This window comes from Anabrus simplex, chromosome 5 (genome assembly GCF_040414725.1).
Source record: "Anabrus simplex isolate iqAnaSimp1 chromosome 5, ASM4041472v1, whole genome shotgun sequence".
Classification (NCBI taxonomy): domain Eukaryota; kingdom Metazoa; phylum Arthropoda; class Insecta; order Orthoptera; family Tettigoniidae; genus Anabrus; species Anabrus simplex.
The window spans coordinates 154582763-154603299 of NC_090269.1; the positions used below are offsets into that span (position 1 = coordinate 154582763).

Below are 20537 nucleotides of genomic sequence, written 5' to 3' on the forward strand. Positions count from 1 at the left end.
CACATTTCAAAGATATCTAGCTAAAGATGGCAGCACGGTGCACTCTTGATTAAAGATGGCGGATGACAGCTAACAGAACTTTTCAAATTGCCCGCTACTACATGTCATAAAGAGGGCATCACGGTGTTCTGTGGATTAAAGATGGCGGATGACATCTGACGAAATTGTCCGCATGATAGCAGCACAGTGCTCTATTGATTAAAGATGGCGGATGACAGCTGTCAAAAAAGCACGTGGCTTTGTTTCCAAACATGAGCACATAGAATTTTTCAAATTGCCGCCACCACATTTCAAAGGTATCTAGCTAAAGAGTGCAGCACTGTGCTCTGTTGATTAAAGATGGCGGATGACGGCTGTCAAAAAAGCGCGTGAGTTTGTTTCCAAACAAGAGCATGTAGAATTTGCCGCCACCACATAGAGGGCAGCACGGTCCTCTCTTGATTAAAGATGGCTGCTGTCATGTGGAATTGCCTGCCACCACATTTCAAAGGTATCTAGCTAAAGAGGGCAGCACGGTGCTCAAAGATGGCTGCTGTCAAAAGCATTTTTCAAATTATCCGCCACCACATTTCAAAGGTAAGTAGCTAAAGAGGGCAGCACTGTGCTCTCTAGATTAAAGATGGCGGATGACAGCTGTCAAAAAAGCACGTAGATTTGTTTATCTCACGCTAGTGAGGTTAAGTTGGTAGCACTAAGGTTTAGGCCCGCCAAGATGATAGCACTGCCGATGACAGGTGACGGATTTACATCTACTACGATAAAGAGGGCAGCACAGTGCTCTGTGGTTTAAAGATGGCGGATGACAGCTGTCAAAAAAGCACGTGGCTGTCAAAAAGCACGTGGCTTTGTTTACCACGCGCTAGTTAGGTTAAGTTGGTAGCACTAAGGTTTGGACCCGCCAAGATGGCAGCACTGCCGATGACAGGTGACGAATTTACATCTACTACGATAAAGAGGGCAGCACAGTGCTCTGTGGTTTAAAGATGGCGGATGACAGCTGTCAAAAAAGCACGTGGCTGTCAAAAAGCACGTGGCTTTGTTTATCTCGCGCTAGTTAGGTTAAGTTGGCACTACTGAGGTTTAGGCCCGTCAAGATGGCAATACTGAGGTTAGCGATGCGTTGTTGTCGATGACAGCTGTCAAAAAGCACGTGGCTTTGTTTACAAATTCAAATCTCGCGCCAAAATTCAAATTTCCCGCCAAAATTCAAATTTCCCGCCATAATTCAAATTTCCCGCGGGAGGAGGCCGCAGAACTGTCCAATTATACTACTGACGTTGTTATATAAGTTACTCGCAGTGTGACAAAAGAATGACTCTCAACAAGAATCCGAAAGTTTAAGGCTATTTATAGCATGCAAGTTTATATACAAATGACGAGGTTTTCATATTACGTATTTTAGCTTCAATTGTAAACGAAAAAGAAGTACTAAAAGCCTAATATTTTGAAATATTCATATACTGTGCATGTCAGTATAGTGGGTTTGACGAGCAAGACATTCTGTTCATGTTGTCAAAATCTATTTTTCACTCTAAAGCGCACTGTTTAATGCAACTTTAAAACAGTACTATCAGTGCATTTCTACAGTGCATACGTGATATCAATACAGCTGCAAACCACCCAGCTGTTCTTTAGCAATTAATTATAACAATGTCGTTGATTTTATGACAAAAGTGAATATCAGCAATACATTTAAAACAGGTGGATTGACAATCCATCGAAGTTTCATCGAAATCTGTCTGATGCAAACCAAATGCTTCCCTTGTAGTATTCGGCGCAAGTGAGATTTTAGCGCGATGGTTGAGAAAGAGCAGCACTCATAGAGGCAGAATAATAATGTCATTATGCGAATTTGTTAAATGTTGTGAAACCAGATACAGCATATTTTTCTCAAGGGCACGAGCCGCCGGTTTAAACTAAAAAAAACAACAACTTAGAAACAGTGCAATCGAAAAAGGCATGGACAGGGAATTTTGCGGCACTTGAAGTAAACATAAATGGGATAGCTTACACCAGGACCAAAGATGCTCACACATTCCTTCAATACCATTTGGCCAACATGTGATAGAAAGCGATAGTTTTCAGACTGGAAAAAATATCCTTCCAGATATCAAAATGTGAATAATAATAATAATAATAATAATAATAATAATAATAATAATAATAATAATAATAATAATAATAATAGGTAATAATTTCGTGTGGCTATTTCTAGCCTGGTACAGCCCTTGTAAGGCAGACCCTCCGACGAGGATGGGTGTCATCTGCCGTGTTATTGTAATGGAGGATAGTGTTGTGTGTGAGTTGCAGTAATGTTGAGAATTTAAGGTTAAAATCTGTCACCCGACCACGAATCAAACCCGGGGGCCCCCTGAGCCAAAGAGTACTACGCTGACCATTCAGCTAAGGAGCAGGACAAAGTGTGTAATGAAAGCCTTGAATAATTGTAAGTCATATCTTAAACATAGCTATGTTTTGTTTCGGTCTTTTCTGTGATTGTGAATTAATTTTATTTATAAAATATTAGTCTATTTTGTGAGGAGAAAAAATGTCAATGTGCAGAAAAAAATCATAAATGTGGAATAGATTAAGAATAATTAAAGTCATTTAATAATTACTAAGAACATTTTCAGAATTGTATGTTGCACGGTTTTGCATATTTCTGGTTTGATTTTGAACATTTTAGACTTTATGATGCATGTAAATCCTATCGCTAATGGCTATCATAGTCATCATCTTTATCATTATTGTTATACGAATGTATCGTGTGTTGGCTCCAGAAAATGTGTGCTAACCATTCCACATTTTCTTTCCGGAAATGGTAGAGATCTTTATAATCAGGTTCGAGAGAATCTCTTCATGCTTTATACATTTTTTCACCGTTGTAAATCCATCATGAACTCTGCCATCACATTTTTAGCCTGATTCTATAGCCTCGAGTCACCTTCTGGGCAGTCTCAAGAAATTCTGAGATTAGTCTCCATTCAGAGAGTCTACGCTCCAGTTTATTCATATACATTTGGAGATGTGTCTCCGAGAGAATCCACTAATGAGCTGTGTCTCAAGGAGCAAAGGTCACTGCTGAGACATCGATTTTTTATTCATATACATTTGACACATGTCTTAATATTTATGAGACAAGAGATACGTCTCTGGTTTATTCATATCACCCAATGTATCAGTGGTGTGTCTCTGCTTTCAGCAGTGGTCTGTGAGACATTCCCACACCCACAGACCAGACACCAGATATCTGCGTAGTACAGAAACATGTCTATCTTAAACAGTGCCTGCTACATTGCAAAGGTTGTTGCACTCGTGCTACTGCCATTCCTTCTACAGGAAGGTGACGTGCTTTTTCAGCAGGACAATGCATGTCTACATACAACTGATGCAATGCAGCATGCTCTATGTGGTGTACACAACTGCCCTGGCAGGCAAGATCAATGGACCTGTTGCCAATTGAACATGTTTGGGACATGATGTACTGTAGTGGGAAATTATGCGTCCACCAGGGCCTGCAAGAGCCATTGCCGAATTGCATCAAAAGGTGCAAGATGCTTGGAGCAATCAATTGCAGGATGACATTCAACCCCTTTACGACCATTTGCATGTGGGAATACAAGCCTGCATTGCCACCAGAGGGGTGTACACTGTATATTGATGCGATAGTTTGGGCAATCTTTACCATGGCATGTGTGTTTCATTTGGTCTGAATTTGTAATAAAGGTTACCTATTTCATCTTGAATATCTCACTCAACACAGTGTAAATGCTGCTCTGTTATGAAAACTCCAGAGGCTGTTCTATTTTTTTACAACTTGCTTTATTTCTCACCGACATAGATAGGTCTACAGGCAACGATGGTATACAAAAGGATGAGGAATGGGAAGGAAGCAACCGTGGCCTTAATTAGCATTTGCCTGGTATGGAAATGGCAAACCATGGAGAACCATCTTCAGGGCAGTCAACATCGAAGTTCGAAACCCACTATCTCCCAGATGTTCCATTAAGTCTGAGAATGTTGCACTCTATTGTGATACAAACTTCCCAGACTTACTTTGCATATCCCTGGTACTTTATTCTAAAACTAACTTCTTCCACTCTTGTTCTTCACATACTGGCAGCCATGTTGCTCCATCACCTCACTCTCCCGACATCACTTCTACTTCTCGGAAATTCCAGAACAAATTTGCAGTCATTTAAATATGTGCCACCGCCTAACGCAGCAGGTGGAATGAGAGCCGTTCCCTGCTGGATGAGCCAGCACGTTACCTTGGACAGAGGAGGTTCTCTGCTCCATTTACTGCAAGTAATTTGCAGGAGAGATATAGATAGCAATAACTGACATATCTTCTATTATTATTCTAATCTTCTGTTGCTGAGGGAGTTGGGGGAGTCATTGACTTACAGGCCACTATTTTTAAATCTGCGTCAATGTGCTACAGACTTTCAAACTACTGTAGGCCTAATATTGTCATAGAGTACATCCGAACTATTGTAACTGGTGACCATTTGGTCAATTACCCGACTTTCTTGATGTCACTTCTACTTCTCATAACTCCCAGAACAAATTTGCATTCATACAAATATATGCCATCAGCCTAATGCAGCAGGTGGAATGAGAGCTGTTCCCTGCTGGATGTGCGAGCACCTTATCTTGGACAGAGCAGGAAAGATTATGGAAATTTTTGTTTGTTTATTTCACTGATTGGTTCGTGCATTTAAGAACTAAATTTTCTGGTTGTGAATCATGGTTTAATAACTTCCTCCATTCCCTAATCTATCCTACTTCTTTGTAACATTCACAGTATATAGACCCCTAGGATATTTTGTATCCATTTCCATAAGCATGAAAAATAGAACAACATCTAACAGACTTCATAAATTTTAAGTATTTTCTCCAGCCAACGAATAGTTGTATTAAATGCGGTTGGACCCACACTTACAACAAAATTCATCCAAGTTTGAAGTTATGTACATTTTAAACAAAAATTTCCATTGCATTTCTTGAGTGTATTCTAAGAGAGAAGCTATGTTACATTTCAAACATAGATTTCCATCGCATTTCTTGATTGTATTTCATCTCAAGTATTTAATGAAACACTGTTTTTTGTATATGCCTTCTTTCTTTATGTTATTTCAGCTGATGATGAACTCTAGGCTAGGTCAAAACATGTCCTATGTAGCTCTTTAGAGAGACCATTTATCAAATGGCAAATGTGTATTGAACAGATGGACATTATACAATTTTATCTCAAAAGTCAATATGGAACCGGAATGAAGTTCATTACCAGTAAGATACCGATATAGTTGAGAAATCTATGACTAATTAATGTTCTTGTGTACATGGCTCTTCATGTTATGTTAAGAAAGATGGTGTACTCGGATTGGAGAAAATGAGGTCACAATGTTACTTCTGGATGTGTGACACAAACTGATGAACATGCTGTGTTTGCTGTGCATAATGTCCGGTGCGAACGCACAAGGTGCTTCCCAGCCATGGTAGGCAGTGTACAGTTTGTTCTGCACAAATCAAATTCTATGTGAACCCCATAGAAAGAGAAGATCAAAGTGTATAAAAATGTAGGCATTTTTTCCTGGTCATTCCATTCAGAGCACACTACACATCCTGAAGAGAGTCCAAAGGTCACTATTACACTGTTGTGAACTGTGCATCTAGGATGGGTGCATAGTGAACATATATTGTAATCAAACCACTGGATATATCGTTTCCTTCGTGCAGCATTTCACTCCACCTACAATGTTATGAGTGAAGGAATACACAATCGTGGCATGGCAGCACTGTATCTTCGAACATGTTAAATAAAAAAGATGAGAGGTGAAATTAGCTGGTGCATTTCTCGATTGACAAGTATGTTATAATTACAATATATTCCTGTACTGTGTATGTGCTCTTAGATCTGTTTAATAAATGAACTGTGGATATTACCTGCAAGAGATAAGGACAATCCTGTGGGAGTTATATGAGGAAACTTCTGCATTCAAATGGAGCATTATCTTCTGTCTGCATCATACATACCACTTCCCTCCCGCCCCTTCTCTTCTGTGAAGCACGGCAGCTCCGGCATAGCAAGTGCGGCGAGTTCATCACACTCACCACATCCCCTCCCCTCTCTTCTCTGAAGCACAGCAGCGGCCTGTGCAGAGGCAGAACAAGTATAGCAAATTCGTCATACATAACACTTCCCCTCCCTCCCCCACTCTTCCCTGAAGCACAGCAGTAGTTTGTGCTTTGGCATAGCAAGTACAGCGAGCTCATCATACATACAAATACCACTCCCTCCCCTTCTGTTCCCTGAAGCACAGCAGTGGCTTGTGTTCTGGCATAGCAAGTATGGCAAGTTTGTCATACATACCACATCCCCTCTCTCCCTTTCTCTTCCGTGAAGCATGACAACAGCTTGTGCTCTGGCAGAGCAAGAACAGTGAGTTAATCATACATAACAATTTCCCTCCCTCCCCTTCTATTTCCTGACACACGAGAGCAGCTTGTGCTCTGGCCAAGCAAGTATGGTGAGTTAATCATACATACCACTTCCACTACCTCCCCCTCTCTTCCCTGAAGCACAGCAGCAGCTTGTGCTCTGGCATAGCAGGTACGGCGAACTCATCATACATACCACTTCCCCCCCTTCCTAATCTCTTCCCTGAAGCACAGCAACGGCTTGTGCTCTGGCATAGCAAGTACGGTGCGTTCATCATACATACCACTTCTCCTCCCTCCCCTTCTCCTCCCTGACGCACAGCAGTGGCTTGTGCTCTGGCATAGCAAGTACGGCGAGTTCATCATACATACCACTTCCACTACCTCCCCCTCTCTTCCCTGAAGCACAGCAGCAGCTTGTGCTCTGGCATAGCAAGTACGGCGAACTCATCATACATACCACTTCCCCCCCTTCCTAATCTCTTCCCTGAAGCACAGCAGCGGCTTGTGCTCTGGCATAGCAAGTACGGTGCGTTCATCATACATACCACTTCCCCTCCCTCCCCTTCTCCTCCCTGACGCACAGCAGTGGCTTGTGCTCCGGCATAGCAAGTACGGCGAGTTCGTCATACATACCACTTCCCCTCTCTCCCCTTCTCCTCCCTGAAGCACAGCAGTGGCTTGTGCTCTGGCATAGCAAGTACGGCGAGTTCATCATACATACCACTTCCCCTCCCTCCCCTTCTCCTCCCTGACGCACAGCAGTGGCTTGTGCTCTGGCATAGCAAGTACGGCAAGTTCATCATACATACCACTTTCCCTCCCACCCCTTCTCCTCATGATACACAGCAGTGGCTTGTGCTCTGGCATAGCAAGTACAACGAGTTCATCACACATACCACTTCCCCTCCCTCCCCTTCTCCTCCCTGATGCACAGCAGCGGCTTGTGCTCTGGCATAACAAGTATGGCAAGTTCATCATACATACCACTTCCCGCCCCTCCCCTTCTCCTCCCTGATGCACAGCAGTGGCTTGTGCTCTGGCATAACAAGTACGGCGAGTTCATCATAGATACCACTTCTTCTCCCCCCCCCCCGTCTCTCCTTGACGCACAGCAGTGGCTTGTGCTCTGGCATAGCAAGTACGGTGAGTTGATCATTCATACTTCCCCTCCCTCCCCTTCTCCTCCCTGATGCACAGCAGTGGCTTGTGCTCTGGCATAACAAGTACGGTGAGTTCATCACACATACCACTTCCCCTCCCTCCCCTTCTCCTCCCTGATGCACAGCAGTGGCTTGTGCTCTGGCATAACAACTACGACGAGTTCATCATAGATACCACTTCCCCTCCCCCCTTCTCTCCTTGACGCACAGCAGCGGCTTGTGCTCTGGCATAGCAAGTACGGTGAGTTCATCATATATACCACTTCCCCTCCCTCCTCTTCTCCTCCCTGATGCACAGCAGTGGCTTGTGCTCTGGCATAGCAAGTACGGCGAGTTCATCATACATACCACTTCCCCTCCCCCCTTCTCTCCTTGATGCACAGCAGTGGCTTGTGCTCTGGCACAGCAAGTATGGCAGGTTCATCTTACATACAACTTCCCCTCCCTCCCCTTCTCCTCCCTGATGCACAGCAGTGGCTTGTGCTTGGCATAACAAGTATGGTGAGTTCATCATAGATAGCACTTCCCCTCCCTCTCCTTCTCCTCCCTGATGCACAGCAGTGGCTTGTGCTCTGGCATAGCAAGTACGGCAAGTTCATCATACATACCACTTTCCCTCCCTACCCTTCTCTCCTTGACGCACAGCAGTGGCTTGTGCTCTGGCATAACAAGTACAGTGAGTTCATCATAGATACCACTTCCCCTCCCCCCTTCTCTCCTTGACGCAAAGCAGCGGCTTGTGCTCTGGCATAGCAAGTATGGCGAGTTCATCATAGATACCACTTCCCCTCCCCCTTCTCTCCTTGACGCACAGCAGTGGCTTGTGCTCTGGCATAGCAAGTACGGTGAGTTCATCATACATACCACTTCCCCTCCCTCCCCTTCTCCTCCCCGACGTACAGCAGTGGCTTGTGCTCTGGCATAGCAAGTACGGTGAGTTCAACATACATACCACTTTCCCTCCCAACCCTTCTTTCCCTGACGCACAGCAGCGGCTTGTGCTCTGGCATAACAAGTACGGAGAGTTCATCATACATACCACTTCCCCTCCCTCCCCTTCTCCTCCCTGATGCACAGCAGTGGCTTATGCTCTGGCATAACAAGTATGGTGAGTTCATCATAGATACCACTTCCCCTCCACCTTCTCTCCTTGACGCACAGCAGTGGCTTGTGCTCTGGCATAGCAAGTACGGTGAGTTCATCATACATACCACTTCCCCTCCCTCCCCTTCTCCTCCCTGATGCACAGCAGTGGCTTGTGCTCTGGCATGGCAAGTACGGTGAGTTCATCATACATACTACTTCCCCTCCCTCCCCTTCTCCTCCCTGATGCACAGCAGTGGCTTGTGCTCTGGCATAACAAGTACGGTGAGTTCATCACACATACCACTTCCCCTCCCTCCCCTTCTCCTCCCTGATGCACAGCAGTGGCTTGTGCTCTGGCATAACAACTACGACGAGTTCATCATAGATACCACTTCCCCTCCCCCCTTCTCTCCTTGACGCACAGCAGCGGCTTGTACTCTGGCATAGCAAGTACGGTGAGTTCATCATATATACCACTTCCCCTCCCTCCTCTTCTCCTCCCTGATGCACAGCAGTGGCTTGTGCTCTTGCATAGCAAGTACGGCGAGTTCATCATACATACCACTTCCCCTCCCCCCTTCTCTCCTTGATGCACAGCAGTGGCTTGTGTTCTGGCATAGCAAGTACGGTGAGTTCATCATACATACCACTTCCCCCCCTCCCCTTCTCTTCCCTGATGCACAGCAGTGGCTTGTGCTCTGGCACAGCAAGTATGGCAGGTTCATCTTACATACAACTTCCCCTCCCTCCCCTTCTCCTCCCTGATGCACAGCAGTGGCTTGTGCTTGGCATAACAAGTACGGTGAGTTCATCATAGATAGCACTTCCCCTCCCTCTCCTTCTCCTCCCTGATGCACAGCAGTGGCTTGTGCTCTGGCATAGCAAGTACGGTGAGTTCATCATACATACTACTTCCCCTGCCACCACTCTCCTCCTGATGCACAGCAGTGGCTTGTGCTTGGCATAACAAGTACAGCGAGTTCATCACACATACCACTTTCCCTCTCTCCCCTTCTTCTCCCTGATGCTCAGCAGTGGCTTGTGCTCTGGCATAACAAGTATGGTGAGTTCATCATAGGTACCGCTTCCCCTCTCTCCCCTTCTCCTCACTGATGCACGGCAGTGGCTTGTGCTCTGGCATAACAAGTACAGCGAGTTCATCATAGATACCACTTCCCCTCCCCCCTTCTCTCCTTGACGCACAGCAGCGGCTTGTGCTCTGGCATAGCAAGTACGGCGAGTTCATCATAGATACCACTTCCCCTCCCCCTTCTCTCCTTGACGCACAGCAGTGGCTTGTGCTCTGGCATAGCAAGTACGGTGAGTTCATCATAGATACCACTTCCCCTCCACCTTCTCTCCTTGACGCACAGCAGTGGCTTGTGCTCTGGCATAGCAAGTACGGTGAGTTCATCATACATACCACTTCCCCTCCCTCCCCTTCTCCTCCCTCATGCACAGCAGTGGCTTGTGCTCTGGCATGGCAAGTACGGTGAGTTCATCATACATACTACTTCCCCTGCCACCCCTCTCCTCCTGATGCACAGCAGTGGCTTGTGCTTGGCATAACAAGTACAGCGAGTTCATCACACATACCACTTTCCCTCTCTCCCATTCTTCTCCCTGATGCACAGCAGTGGCTTGTGCTCTGGCATAACAAGTATGGTGAGTTCATCATAGGTACCACTTCCCCTCTCTCCCCTTCTCCTCACTGATGCACAGCAGTGGCTTGTGCTCTGGCACAGCAAGTATGGTGAGTTCATCATATATACCACTTCCCCTTCCTCCCTTCACTTCCCTGATGCACAGCAGTGGTTTGTGCTTGGCATAACAACTACGGTGAGTTCATCATACATACCACTTCCCCTCTCTCCCCTTCTCCTCCCTGATGCACAACAGTTGCTTGTGCTCTGGCATAGCAAGTACGGTGAGTTCATCACATATACCACTTCCCCTCCCTCCCCTTCTCTCCCTGACGCACAGCAGTGGCTTGTGCTCTGGCATAGCAAGTTCATCACACATACCACTTCCCCTCCCTCCCCTTCTCCTCATGATACACAGCAGTGGCTTGTGGTCTGGCATAGCAAGTACAATGAGTTCATCACACATACGACTTCCCCTCCCTCCCCTTCTCCTCCCTGATGCACAGCAGTGGCTTGTGCTCTGGCATAGCAAGTACGGCGAGTTCATCACACATACCACTTCCCCTCCCTCCCCTTCTCCCTGATGCACAGCAGTGGCCTGTGCGCTGGCATAACAAGTACGGCAAGTTCATCATACATCCACTTCCCCTCCCTCCCCTTCTCCTCCCTGATGCAGAGCAGTAGCTTGTGCTCTGGCATAGCAAGTACAGCGAGTTCATCACACATACCACTTCCCCTCCCTCCCCTTCTCTCCGTGATGCACAGCAGTGGCTTGTGCTCTGGCATAACAAGTACGGCGAGTTCATCACACACCTGGATGTAACAAAGTAACCTCATTTTCTTAAAAAAAAAAATTCTTTCTCTGCCAATTCCATTGCACCATCCTTCTTAATATAAGACGAGAAGCATCCCTGATTTTCTTGTTGGCATATTTCTGGTAAACTTATACTAAATTCACACAACTCTCTTAACAATGAGCTAACACGCCACTGCTTTAAATACACAATTCTTGCAATATACCACTAATAGCAATGATACAGGCTGACACACGCTATGTATGTTGCGAGAAATCATGGAACCATATCAGGTGCTGTATGGTATGTAGCAGTGGAGCAATGTAGGAAATCTACCAAGCTTAGAAAAACAACTACAATTCACGGGATCTATCGGCTTAATAAGGAATCTCTTGTTGAAATATTTCCAATTGTTTTCTCATGTATTCCTACATACCATCAATAACAGTAAATGAGTTGATGACCTTCAATGTTAGGCCCCTTTAAACAACAAGCATCATCATCATCATCATCAATAAGAGTAACAAAGGAATAATAACTCATAGAAACTGTGTGTTCAAGGATATATACACAACTGAAGGTATTAGTAGCAATGATACCACCTCGTACATGATATGTAGTGGAGGTCTTTGAAACTATACAATCTGCCACATGATATCTTACGCTAGATCTACGAAGAACAGGAAACAAATATGAAAATTAGGTAGGAAAACTGTTAATCGTATAAAAATATATATTTTCCTTAGGATATTCAAATCATATGCACTGGTATGAATGGTTGTGGCATTACTAAATACCTCTTTCTTATTTTGGAGTCCACTTTCAAATTAGTGTCACTGGGTGTCCTAAAATATTTTCCAGTGAAACATTTTTATGTTTAGTTACACGTAGTAATATGAGCAATGATACATGTCTGGTGTGAGCACTATGTGTTAGCATGCCAGTTAACTAAACTTTGACTCCCATTGGTGGCACCTCAAGTGGCCATGATCTGAAGCCACAAAAATGCACAGAGGCAACTGTTTTTCTAAAATTTCTTCAGTTCAATTGTAGCTCATTGTAGCTTCATTAAAATGAAAAAGAGCAATGGTTCTGGATATGATGCATCCGTTACGATCTTCAGTCTGCCGAAACTAATTTTGAGTAATAAATTTATACTTTTAATTTTTACTTTTGGATTATTGTTCACCATTTTTGGTCCAATATGTTCTTTTATTGATGAAGTATTGTTGTTTTTCTTTTTCACATGTATTAACGATGGAGGATTTGATTCTTGGTGCTGATGTTCACTGATTTTCTTTGGGTGTCTCATCTTAAATTTGAATTTACTTCATCGTTGCTAACTTTAATCTTGAACTGTTTAATTGTGATTATTGCAATATATAATACATGATTTCCGGAAGTACTTGATATTATATTAGCCTAGGATATGGTGCTAAATTCGCTGCATGACTTACCATATCAATGCAATAATTTGGGGGTTCCAGAATTAACTTAAACTTATTTAATTGAAGTAGTTCTATATATTCAATGAAGAATATCTATATTTTAACATTTATCCTTTCTTTCAAAGAATGTCTCTTATTTAATTTGACAGATTTAATTACTTAATGTTGTTTTCGTTTCATTTTTCAAGAATTATTATCTAAACGAACATAAAATTGAGGTAACTCATATTTTAAACTTAAGAGCAATAATCTTTAACTCTTGTTATTATTCATTATTTTACCTTAAATTCTAATTATTACATTTTACTAAGATCTATATTGTGTTCCTCATTTCATGGAGTATTCTTGTGGGAGCTGGATTCTAACATGGCATTTTTTTTTTCATGGCCATTCAGCTGTTGCCACAGTGTTGATCCACTGCATTGCTTCCATATGAGATAACTGTCACCGGTAAAAACTTTCCTTGATTTTTGCGAGAATGCTCAACCAATGAAATCTGTTCATCAATACTCTCACTATTTCTATTCCAGACAATGGTTTATCAAACTGTGTACATTACCTCAAATGCAATTTCTTGTGTTAACACTGGCTGTTTTAAATCTGATTCAATTTCTTGCTTCAGAGGTATCTTTTCTGATACAGGTTCACAATTTACCTGTGGAAAAGGACATATATTAGACATGCATTTTACCTATGTCTACCAATCTAGTCAACTATTAATGACCATGAAATTTCGTTACATGCCAGCAGTTGAGAAAATCTGAAAATTTCACTAATGTTTACATAAAATGTCTATGTAGAAAGCGTGAAGTTAAAAAAAATTCCTGCAATATACTGTTAAAAGGAATGATACCAGATGCCACATACTATGTATTTTAGAAGAACTGTTATATGATATGGAGCAGTGGGTTGTCGAACAATGCCAGTTGTCACTCAACACCAAGCTGTGCATTACAATACCCAGTGAAAGCCCTTGGAAAAGAAAATTGAAATTATACAGGAAATGTACCAGGTCTATAAGAACTACTACTTTTCAGAGGATCTTCAGACTTCTAATGCTTCAAAATAAAGGGTTTCTCATTGAAATCAGTTCAAGAGTTTTCTCATGTTATTCTACAAAGCGTTGATAACATTAACAAAAAATAAACTCATAGGAACTCTCTGTTCAAAGACATTTACACAGTCAAAAGTATTAGTGGCAATGATACTGGTTCACGTAGGACACAAAGGAATATACCATCTGCCAAATGATACCAAATACAAAATCTCGGCATCACTTCATCGAAATATGAAAATCAGGTATGAAAACTGTCAATCTAATTAAAATGTACCGGTATATTTTCCATACAATCCACTGAAATTAGTGTTCCTCAGTGAAATCTGCCAGCCATTTTCTCATAAATACCATTATCAAACAATCACTTAACAAATTATGTACATTACCTTGAATGTGTTTCCTTGCTCTGCTAATTCTGATTTGGTTTCCTGTTTCAGAGCGATCATTACTGACACAAGTTCAAAATTTTCCTGCTGAAGAAATATACATATTAGGCATGCTCTTCACACATATCTACCAATATAGTCACCAACAAATGAGCATGATAATTCTTTAACTGCCAGTATTTGAGTTAATTACAAAATTTCACAAATGTTTAGGGAAAATCTCTACAGACAGAGAATTCTTAACACCAATGAGTGCAGTACAGAATAAATAAGCACCCTTTTGAATGCTCAGGTATACTTTTTATTGTGGAGGATTTCACCCAAAACATTTTGAAATATCACTGACATCAGCAAAAATGTACACGAATACTGACAAATTATTCTACCCATCCTATATAAAATTATTCTTAAGAATTCAGGTCCAAACTTTAGTTTACAGGAGAACCTACAGCTCAGCATGAAGCCTGTCTCTTCCATCTCACATGTTATATGTTAAGTCCCCAACTAAACGACTAGCTGGATCCTCAACAGGTCTACAATCAACTGCAATAAAATGCCTAGGAGTCACCAAGGAGGCATACTAAAAGGGTGAGGAATAAGGTAGTGTCCTGTTACTTCCCTTTCCTAGCCAGACATATTAGTCTGCCCCAAACAACTGAAATGGTTATTTACTATTTGATTCACACCACATCAACACAGACATTCCTTATAGTGATGATGATATAGCAACAAGCAACCGCAGCCTTAATGGAGGTTCGGGGGTGGGAAACCTCAGAAAAATGGCTAAAAGGCCGCCTACAAATGCATTCAAACTCACTATCTCTGAAATACAAGCTGACAGCTATGTGATCCTAAATGTGTAGCCATTTTTTTCAGCTCCTATGAAATCTATACAACAAACTTAAATAATAAAAAGCAGGAACTAAATGCCAGCGGCAGAAACTATCTCAAGTGAAAAAAATTACATTGTACTACAACCATGGCAGACATCTGTTACCGAACAACCGCTGTTCAGCCTGCGGCTGGCAGATTATACGGTGATGCATGTTCAGGTCTTGGCTAACATATTTCCCATTTTAGACTAGAGTCCCTATCTTCCTGTCAGACAACTCCTGAATTCTGTTCATGAAGACATCAAACCAGACCTCTGGTTCAGGTAATAAACTACCTAACCTCTCTACCCCTAAACCCAAAATCTAGCTGCTTAATTCTGATACCAACAGTAGGAACTAGAATGTAACCAAACACTAACCTAAATTCTCCCACTAATGGTAATCACTGAAGGTCATGAAAGGGACCTATAGCCCCACCACCAGATGGCATCATAAGTACAGCAATGTATGGACATACCATGTTTACAGCACTGTTCATTTCTTACGATGCCAAAAGTCAGATAAATAAATGGCATGACATGAATGTTCCAAAGTCAGCAACTACCCACAATTTTCACTAACAATGAATGGTCTCCACGACTGTTTCATTGCCTCTCTGAAGGTCAAAAACAGTGAAATGCTACGGCTTATATTACCCTAACCAGATTATCATATATGAGAGTTGTGTGATGAAAGTAAGATAAACTGCACTTCTGTACATTTCTGATTATGCAACAAATATTATTTTATGTGAAAAACTTAATAGCCTGTAACTTCAATGGCATTTTTAAATGCAAAAAATCCTTCAGGATAACTCGGTATGTTCATAAGAAAAAATAAGTCTGTTTTACGATTTCAGCTACAACACTGACACTAATTTCTTTAACATAAAGGAATTTGATATTTAGAAAAAAAATTGTGTCAAGATTAACAGCAACTGAACTGGAAGGCATACACTCAGAAGATTAAAATGGTATGTATTGAGTTTAGTAAACAACAAAGCAAAGACACATAATTAGAAACTCTTCTTTCTTCTGCAAAACCTTCCACTGAACCTGTTGTTTGGTGTTTGCTTTGAGATATGCTATACTGATAGTAATCTGCCATAGCTATTTGAATACTAAGCACTAAATTCTACTCAGTAAAAGTTATCTGGAATGACACTTACAAGTGAAGTCTCTGCAGTACTCTCAAGCCAAATTGTTTCCTCCTTGAATTCTACTTTCTGTTCCATTTCAGAATGCAAATGAAGTAGTTTGAAGGTGCAAATATTGTAAATATCTTCCAATGAACCTGTACTGAAACATGATGTAGAAATATATATTATTGTCTAGGTCATAGTCCAGAGAATACGAAACAAGCCTTCCTGCTCTACATGGCCATTGATATCATAATTATAGCTATAGGACATACAGTTTCTCATGATTGTCAATATTATGATCATAACCCTACAATCTACAATATTGTGATGATGGACATAGGACTTGAAGTATTACAAGACTGTCTGTGTAACCATATGACCTCCAGTTATACAATACTGACAATATTATGTTGATGGTCATAGGACTTACAGTTTTACAATATTGACAATTTTGTGATGATGGCCATTAGATGTTAAAGTTTTACAATAATGACAATATTGCGATCATGGCCATAGGATGTAGAGATTTAAATAGCTATAAAACCAGAGAGACATGACTTTTCATTTGAAAGGTCTGATGTGCATTGATTAGGACCAAGTAGCAACAAATTTCATCAAATTCCAGTGACTAGGCAACTTGTTCATCACCCTGAACACCCGGGTACTTATCCTGGTTTCATGCAGCTCTCCACAGCACCATACTGTGTAACAGAGTATAATATCATACATGTACTGTAATCTATTTGTTATATTTTGCCTGGTATTTTCCAGCCACTCTTATCCTCTGCACTTCCATAAAACCAAATGAATGAGTCCCCAGTACCTTGAGATGTGTTCTATCAACCTTTTCCCCATCTCAGATCAAATTCTTCAAAATCATTTTCATTTTGTAATTATCTCTTTATTTCTGGCGCATTCTATCCATCTGACCTTCAACAACTTTCGGTAACCCTACATATCAAAGGCTTCAAGTCTCCCACATAATCAAGCCACACTTAATATCTTTAAATAATTTCTAATATTAATGACAGAAGTGAAAAAATGTATTTCCACAGGAAAGGCCTATGTAGAACTTTAGTATGCTCCATCAGCTAGCAGTGCAAGAGTACACTGTACTGGGTACACGGTAAAATACTTTCTCTTTGTTATTGCCTTGCTCACTTACTCAGAAAATGCTACAATCATTACTCAAGTGCCTTTACTTTATTGGTCTGTGCATGCACTCACTAATGGCACAACATATTGGTGTTGAGCAGAGAGCCTCTTGAAGGGAGTTTCATGTCAGACCAGTGGTCCAAATGATTACGTGAATTCATTATTCCCCAGATGGTAATGAAACCTGTCTGTGTTGAATTTTGGGAGTGATTCCAGCCAGCACCAGTGTTCGTTCAGCTAGAAACATTGGAAAAGATCACTCATTTTGTGATATCTTATAAAAATAAACCTACTTCATATGGCATATGGGTTGGTCCTCAGCCCAGACAATGAATACATCAATTTCTCAAATATGTAATATGAGATAAGATTTGACTGGTTAATTTTATATTTCAAAATGCAAGATAACACTACAGGGTACCAGGTTTACTTGTTCTGGCCACCAGTGGTTATTCAATTAATACATCAACAGTTTTATGGTTCCTGAGTCAGAATTAAGTCCTGAGGAATTTCTCTTATGCACTCATATTTCTCAGGAAATATCTTACAAAAGACAGGTGCCCTGCTTTTTTGATATCACACATAAATGAATGAAATATTTGCTACAAACTGAATACCGTATAGCTCTTGTGGGGAATTGATACGTTACAGAAGAATTTCCAAATATAACATTCGATATATCAACAAATTCTACAAAAATACAGATAGACTTGTACACATAACTGAAACACAACAAATATCAAGGTTTCAAACCAAGAATCTAACTATTAACATGTTTTGTAGCCTACATAGTTATAAACAAATCAACATTCAGTGTATTCCTCTTAAGTCACACTCATAGGAGATAAATAACACTCCAATACAAATTAAAAATTATACATTAAATGTTATTGTGAGCCTCCGTGACTCAGGCGGCAGTGCCAGCATCTCACCGCTGGGTTCGGTGATTCATATCCCGGCAAGTCCATTGGACATTTGTATGGGACAGGTTATTCTCCGGGTACTACAGTTTTACCTGTCAAAATTCATTCCTGCAACACCCACCAACATCATTTCATTTCATCCGCCATTCATTAATCATTGCCCCAGAGGAGTGCGACAGGCTTCGGCAGCCGGTGCAATTCCTATTCCCGCCACCAGATGGGGGCTTCATTCATTCCATTTCTGACCTGGTCGAATGACTGGAAACAGGCTGTGGACTTTCATACATTAAATGTTGTTGTTCCTTCTAAGATTAAATTTACATATCCCATACAGTATACATTGTTACAACTTACCGGCACGTGTAACGCAAAAGCTAGTCCGGCCCCGCGGTGTAGGGGGCCACGCGTCCACCTGACACCCGGCGGCCCCGGCTTCGATTCCCGGCGGGTCAGGGATTTTTAATTGTAATTATTTATGTCCCTGATCTGGGGACTGGGTGTTTGTGACGTCCTTAATCTTCCTTTCCTCACACACAACATTCCACACTACCGCCGTTCCAACTACACGCAGGCTCACACAATATGGTGCCAGTACGGGCAAAAGATCCACATGGGTGGACGCCCCGCACAAATAGTACTTAAAAGAAAATAGCTAACAATTTTCAAAAAAGAAATCAAACAAATATAGAGCTATTGCAAATTGTGTGGAGTTCTAAAACAGTTTTTCCTGATTCCTTATTAAGAAAGGGTACAATGTACCCGGTATATTAAGTTCACTATTGAGATCTAGAAGATCGACAAATGTAAATTATTGAGCCTTAAACTTTACCGACACTAAGTTCGAGTTTGTGGACACAGTGTACAATAATAGAAATCACAATTCATTCATAAAGATTCACGTAGAATTAATAAAAATGACAGAATTAAACTGTACAGCATATCGCGGTTTCTCTAATAAGCAACATCCAAACAAAACAACATGCCTACCACTTAGAAACAAAATCTGATATTGTGAGGCGTGTAGTAATCGTAAATTATAAACTACAATAACTCAAACCAAACGCTTCACGAACAAGTCAGTAGAACAGACTGGATATATAACGTGTACTACGGAGGCAAACTGAACAATGACACTCCATATAGTATTTATTACCGTATTAAATGATTATTCTATGCGTAATAATAATAATAATAATAATAATAATAATAATAATAATAATAATAATAATAATAATAATAATAATAAAATCTTACGAGGTACAACGGCGCCAGATGGTAAGAAAATATAGGGCCTTGGCAGCTAGACAAATGCCCACACGAAAACATTACGGTACATTTTGAATGTATTCCCAAAATTATCTTTCTTTTTAAAATTCGTTCCTAATTTTTAATCAACCAGAAAAACAGCAAGAATTAATAATCAGAATAACTATCCGGAATAGGTATGTTGGGTATTCAGCCCGAAGGCTGGTTTGATCCTCTGCAGCTCCGCCAACAGCTGTCATAAATAGCCTAGGCGTCACTGAAGAGGCGTACTAGGGAAATGAGGAGTGAGGTAGTTTCCCGTTGCTTTCCTCACTGAGCCAGCCGCTGCTATTACATATCAGTCTGCCAAGCCCACTGAAATGCATGCACCAACCGACCCTATGAGCGATATCTTCACACCATTCACAACAGGGACTGGTTGCATAAGCAATGGTATTACTAGCATCACTCATACCTCAGTCACTTTCATATTGTCAAAGCTAAGGATGAGACTGAGACAGGTTAATGAAAGTAACAAATTTGATATAGCCCATACCAGAAGACATACGGTAGTGCACTGTAAACACTACATCTCGCCTGCAAAGGCAAGTTACAATAATAAGTTGCGAGCTTATTCCGTTAGCATTCATTATTGAGATCTAGAAGATCGGCAGAAGTAAATTATTGAGCCTTCAACTTTACTGATATAAGTATTTCCCAATAGTTCCCAATTTACAATACTTGCTAGTCTTAAAAAGTCCCTAGATCCTTATATGGGGGAGTCTTTGCTTTTTACACGATTAAGACGAATAAGCTTCCAATAATAAAAGTTCTCCCTTCAGCGGGATATCGAACCATGAACTTATATTTACAGTGACCGCACGGGTCTAGAGTTCACAAAAGTTTTTACTCAACCGGACACGCGCTGCTCTTACTCCGATTGGAAACAACGACACAAAATTTGGGATAGAAAAGGACCTGTAAAACAGGTGCAGTCAGTAGCGGCGACTAACCCCCCCCCCCCCACACACACACACACACACTTTGTAAAGAAAACATTACAATTTTTTTCCATTTTAGCCGGCTGAAACTAGGAATTATAGGAATTGTAAGAAAAAAAAAACATTTGTGAACATATTTAACTATTAAGTTAGCAAAATTATTACCGATAATACGCACA

The 20537-nt window shown here is 41.3% G+C and overlaps 1 protein-coding gene across 2 annotated transcripts in view; it reads right to left on the reverse strand.

Annotated features, from left to right (window-relative positions):
* The window catches only part of LOC136874724 (gastrula zinc finger protein XlCGF8.2DB), a 56501-nt gene extending 37458 nt beyond the window's left edge, over positions 1–19043 (reverse strand). The window contains exons 1-4 of one of the 2 annotated variants that reach the window (XM_067148387.2): positions 18467–19043; positions 16062–16191; positions 14022–14105; positions 13138–13233 (exon numbers count right to left, since the gene is read on the reverse strand). In XM_067148387.2, the coding sequence (XP_067004488.2) occupies positions 13138–13233; positions 14022–14105; positions 16062–16127 (246 nt within the window). In that variant the 5' untranslated portion in view covers positions 16128–16191; positions 18467–19043. Of the gene's footprint in view, positions 1–13137; positions 13234–14021; positions 14109–16061; positions 16192–18466 lie in introns of both variants that reach the window. The other variant, XM_067148385.2, reaches the window with a different exon arrangement.
* Positions 19044–20537: the final 1494 nt, after the last annotated feature.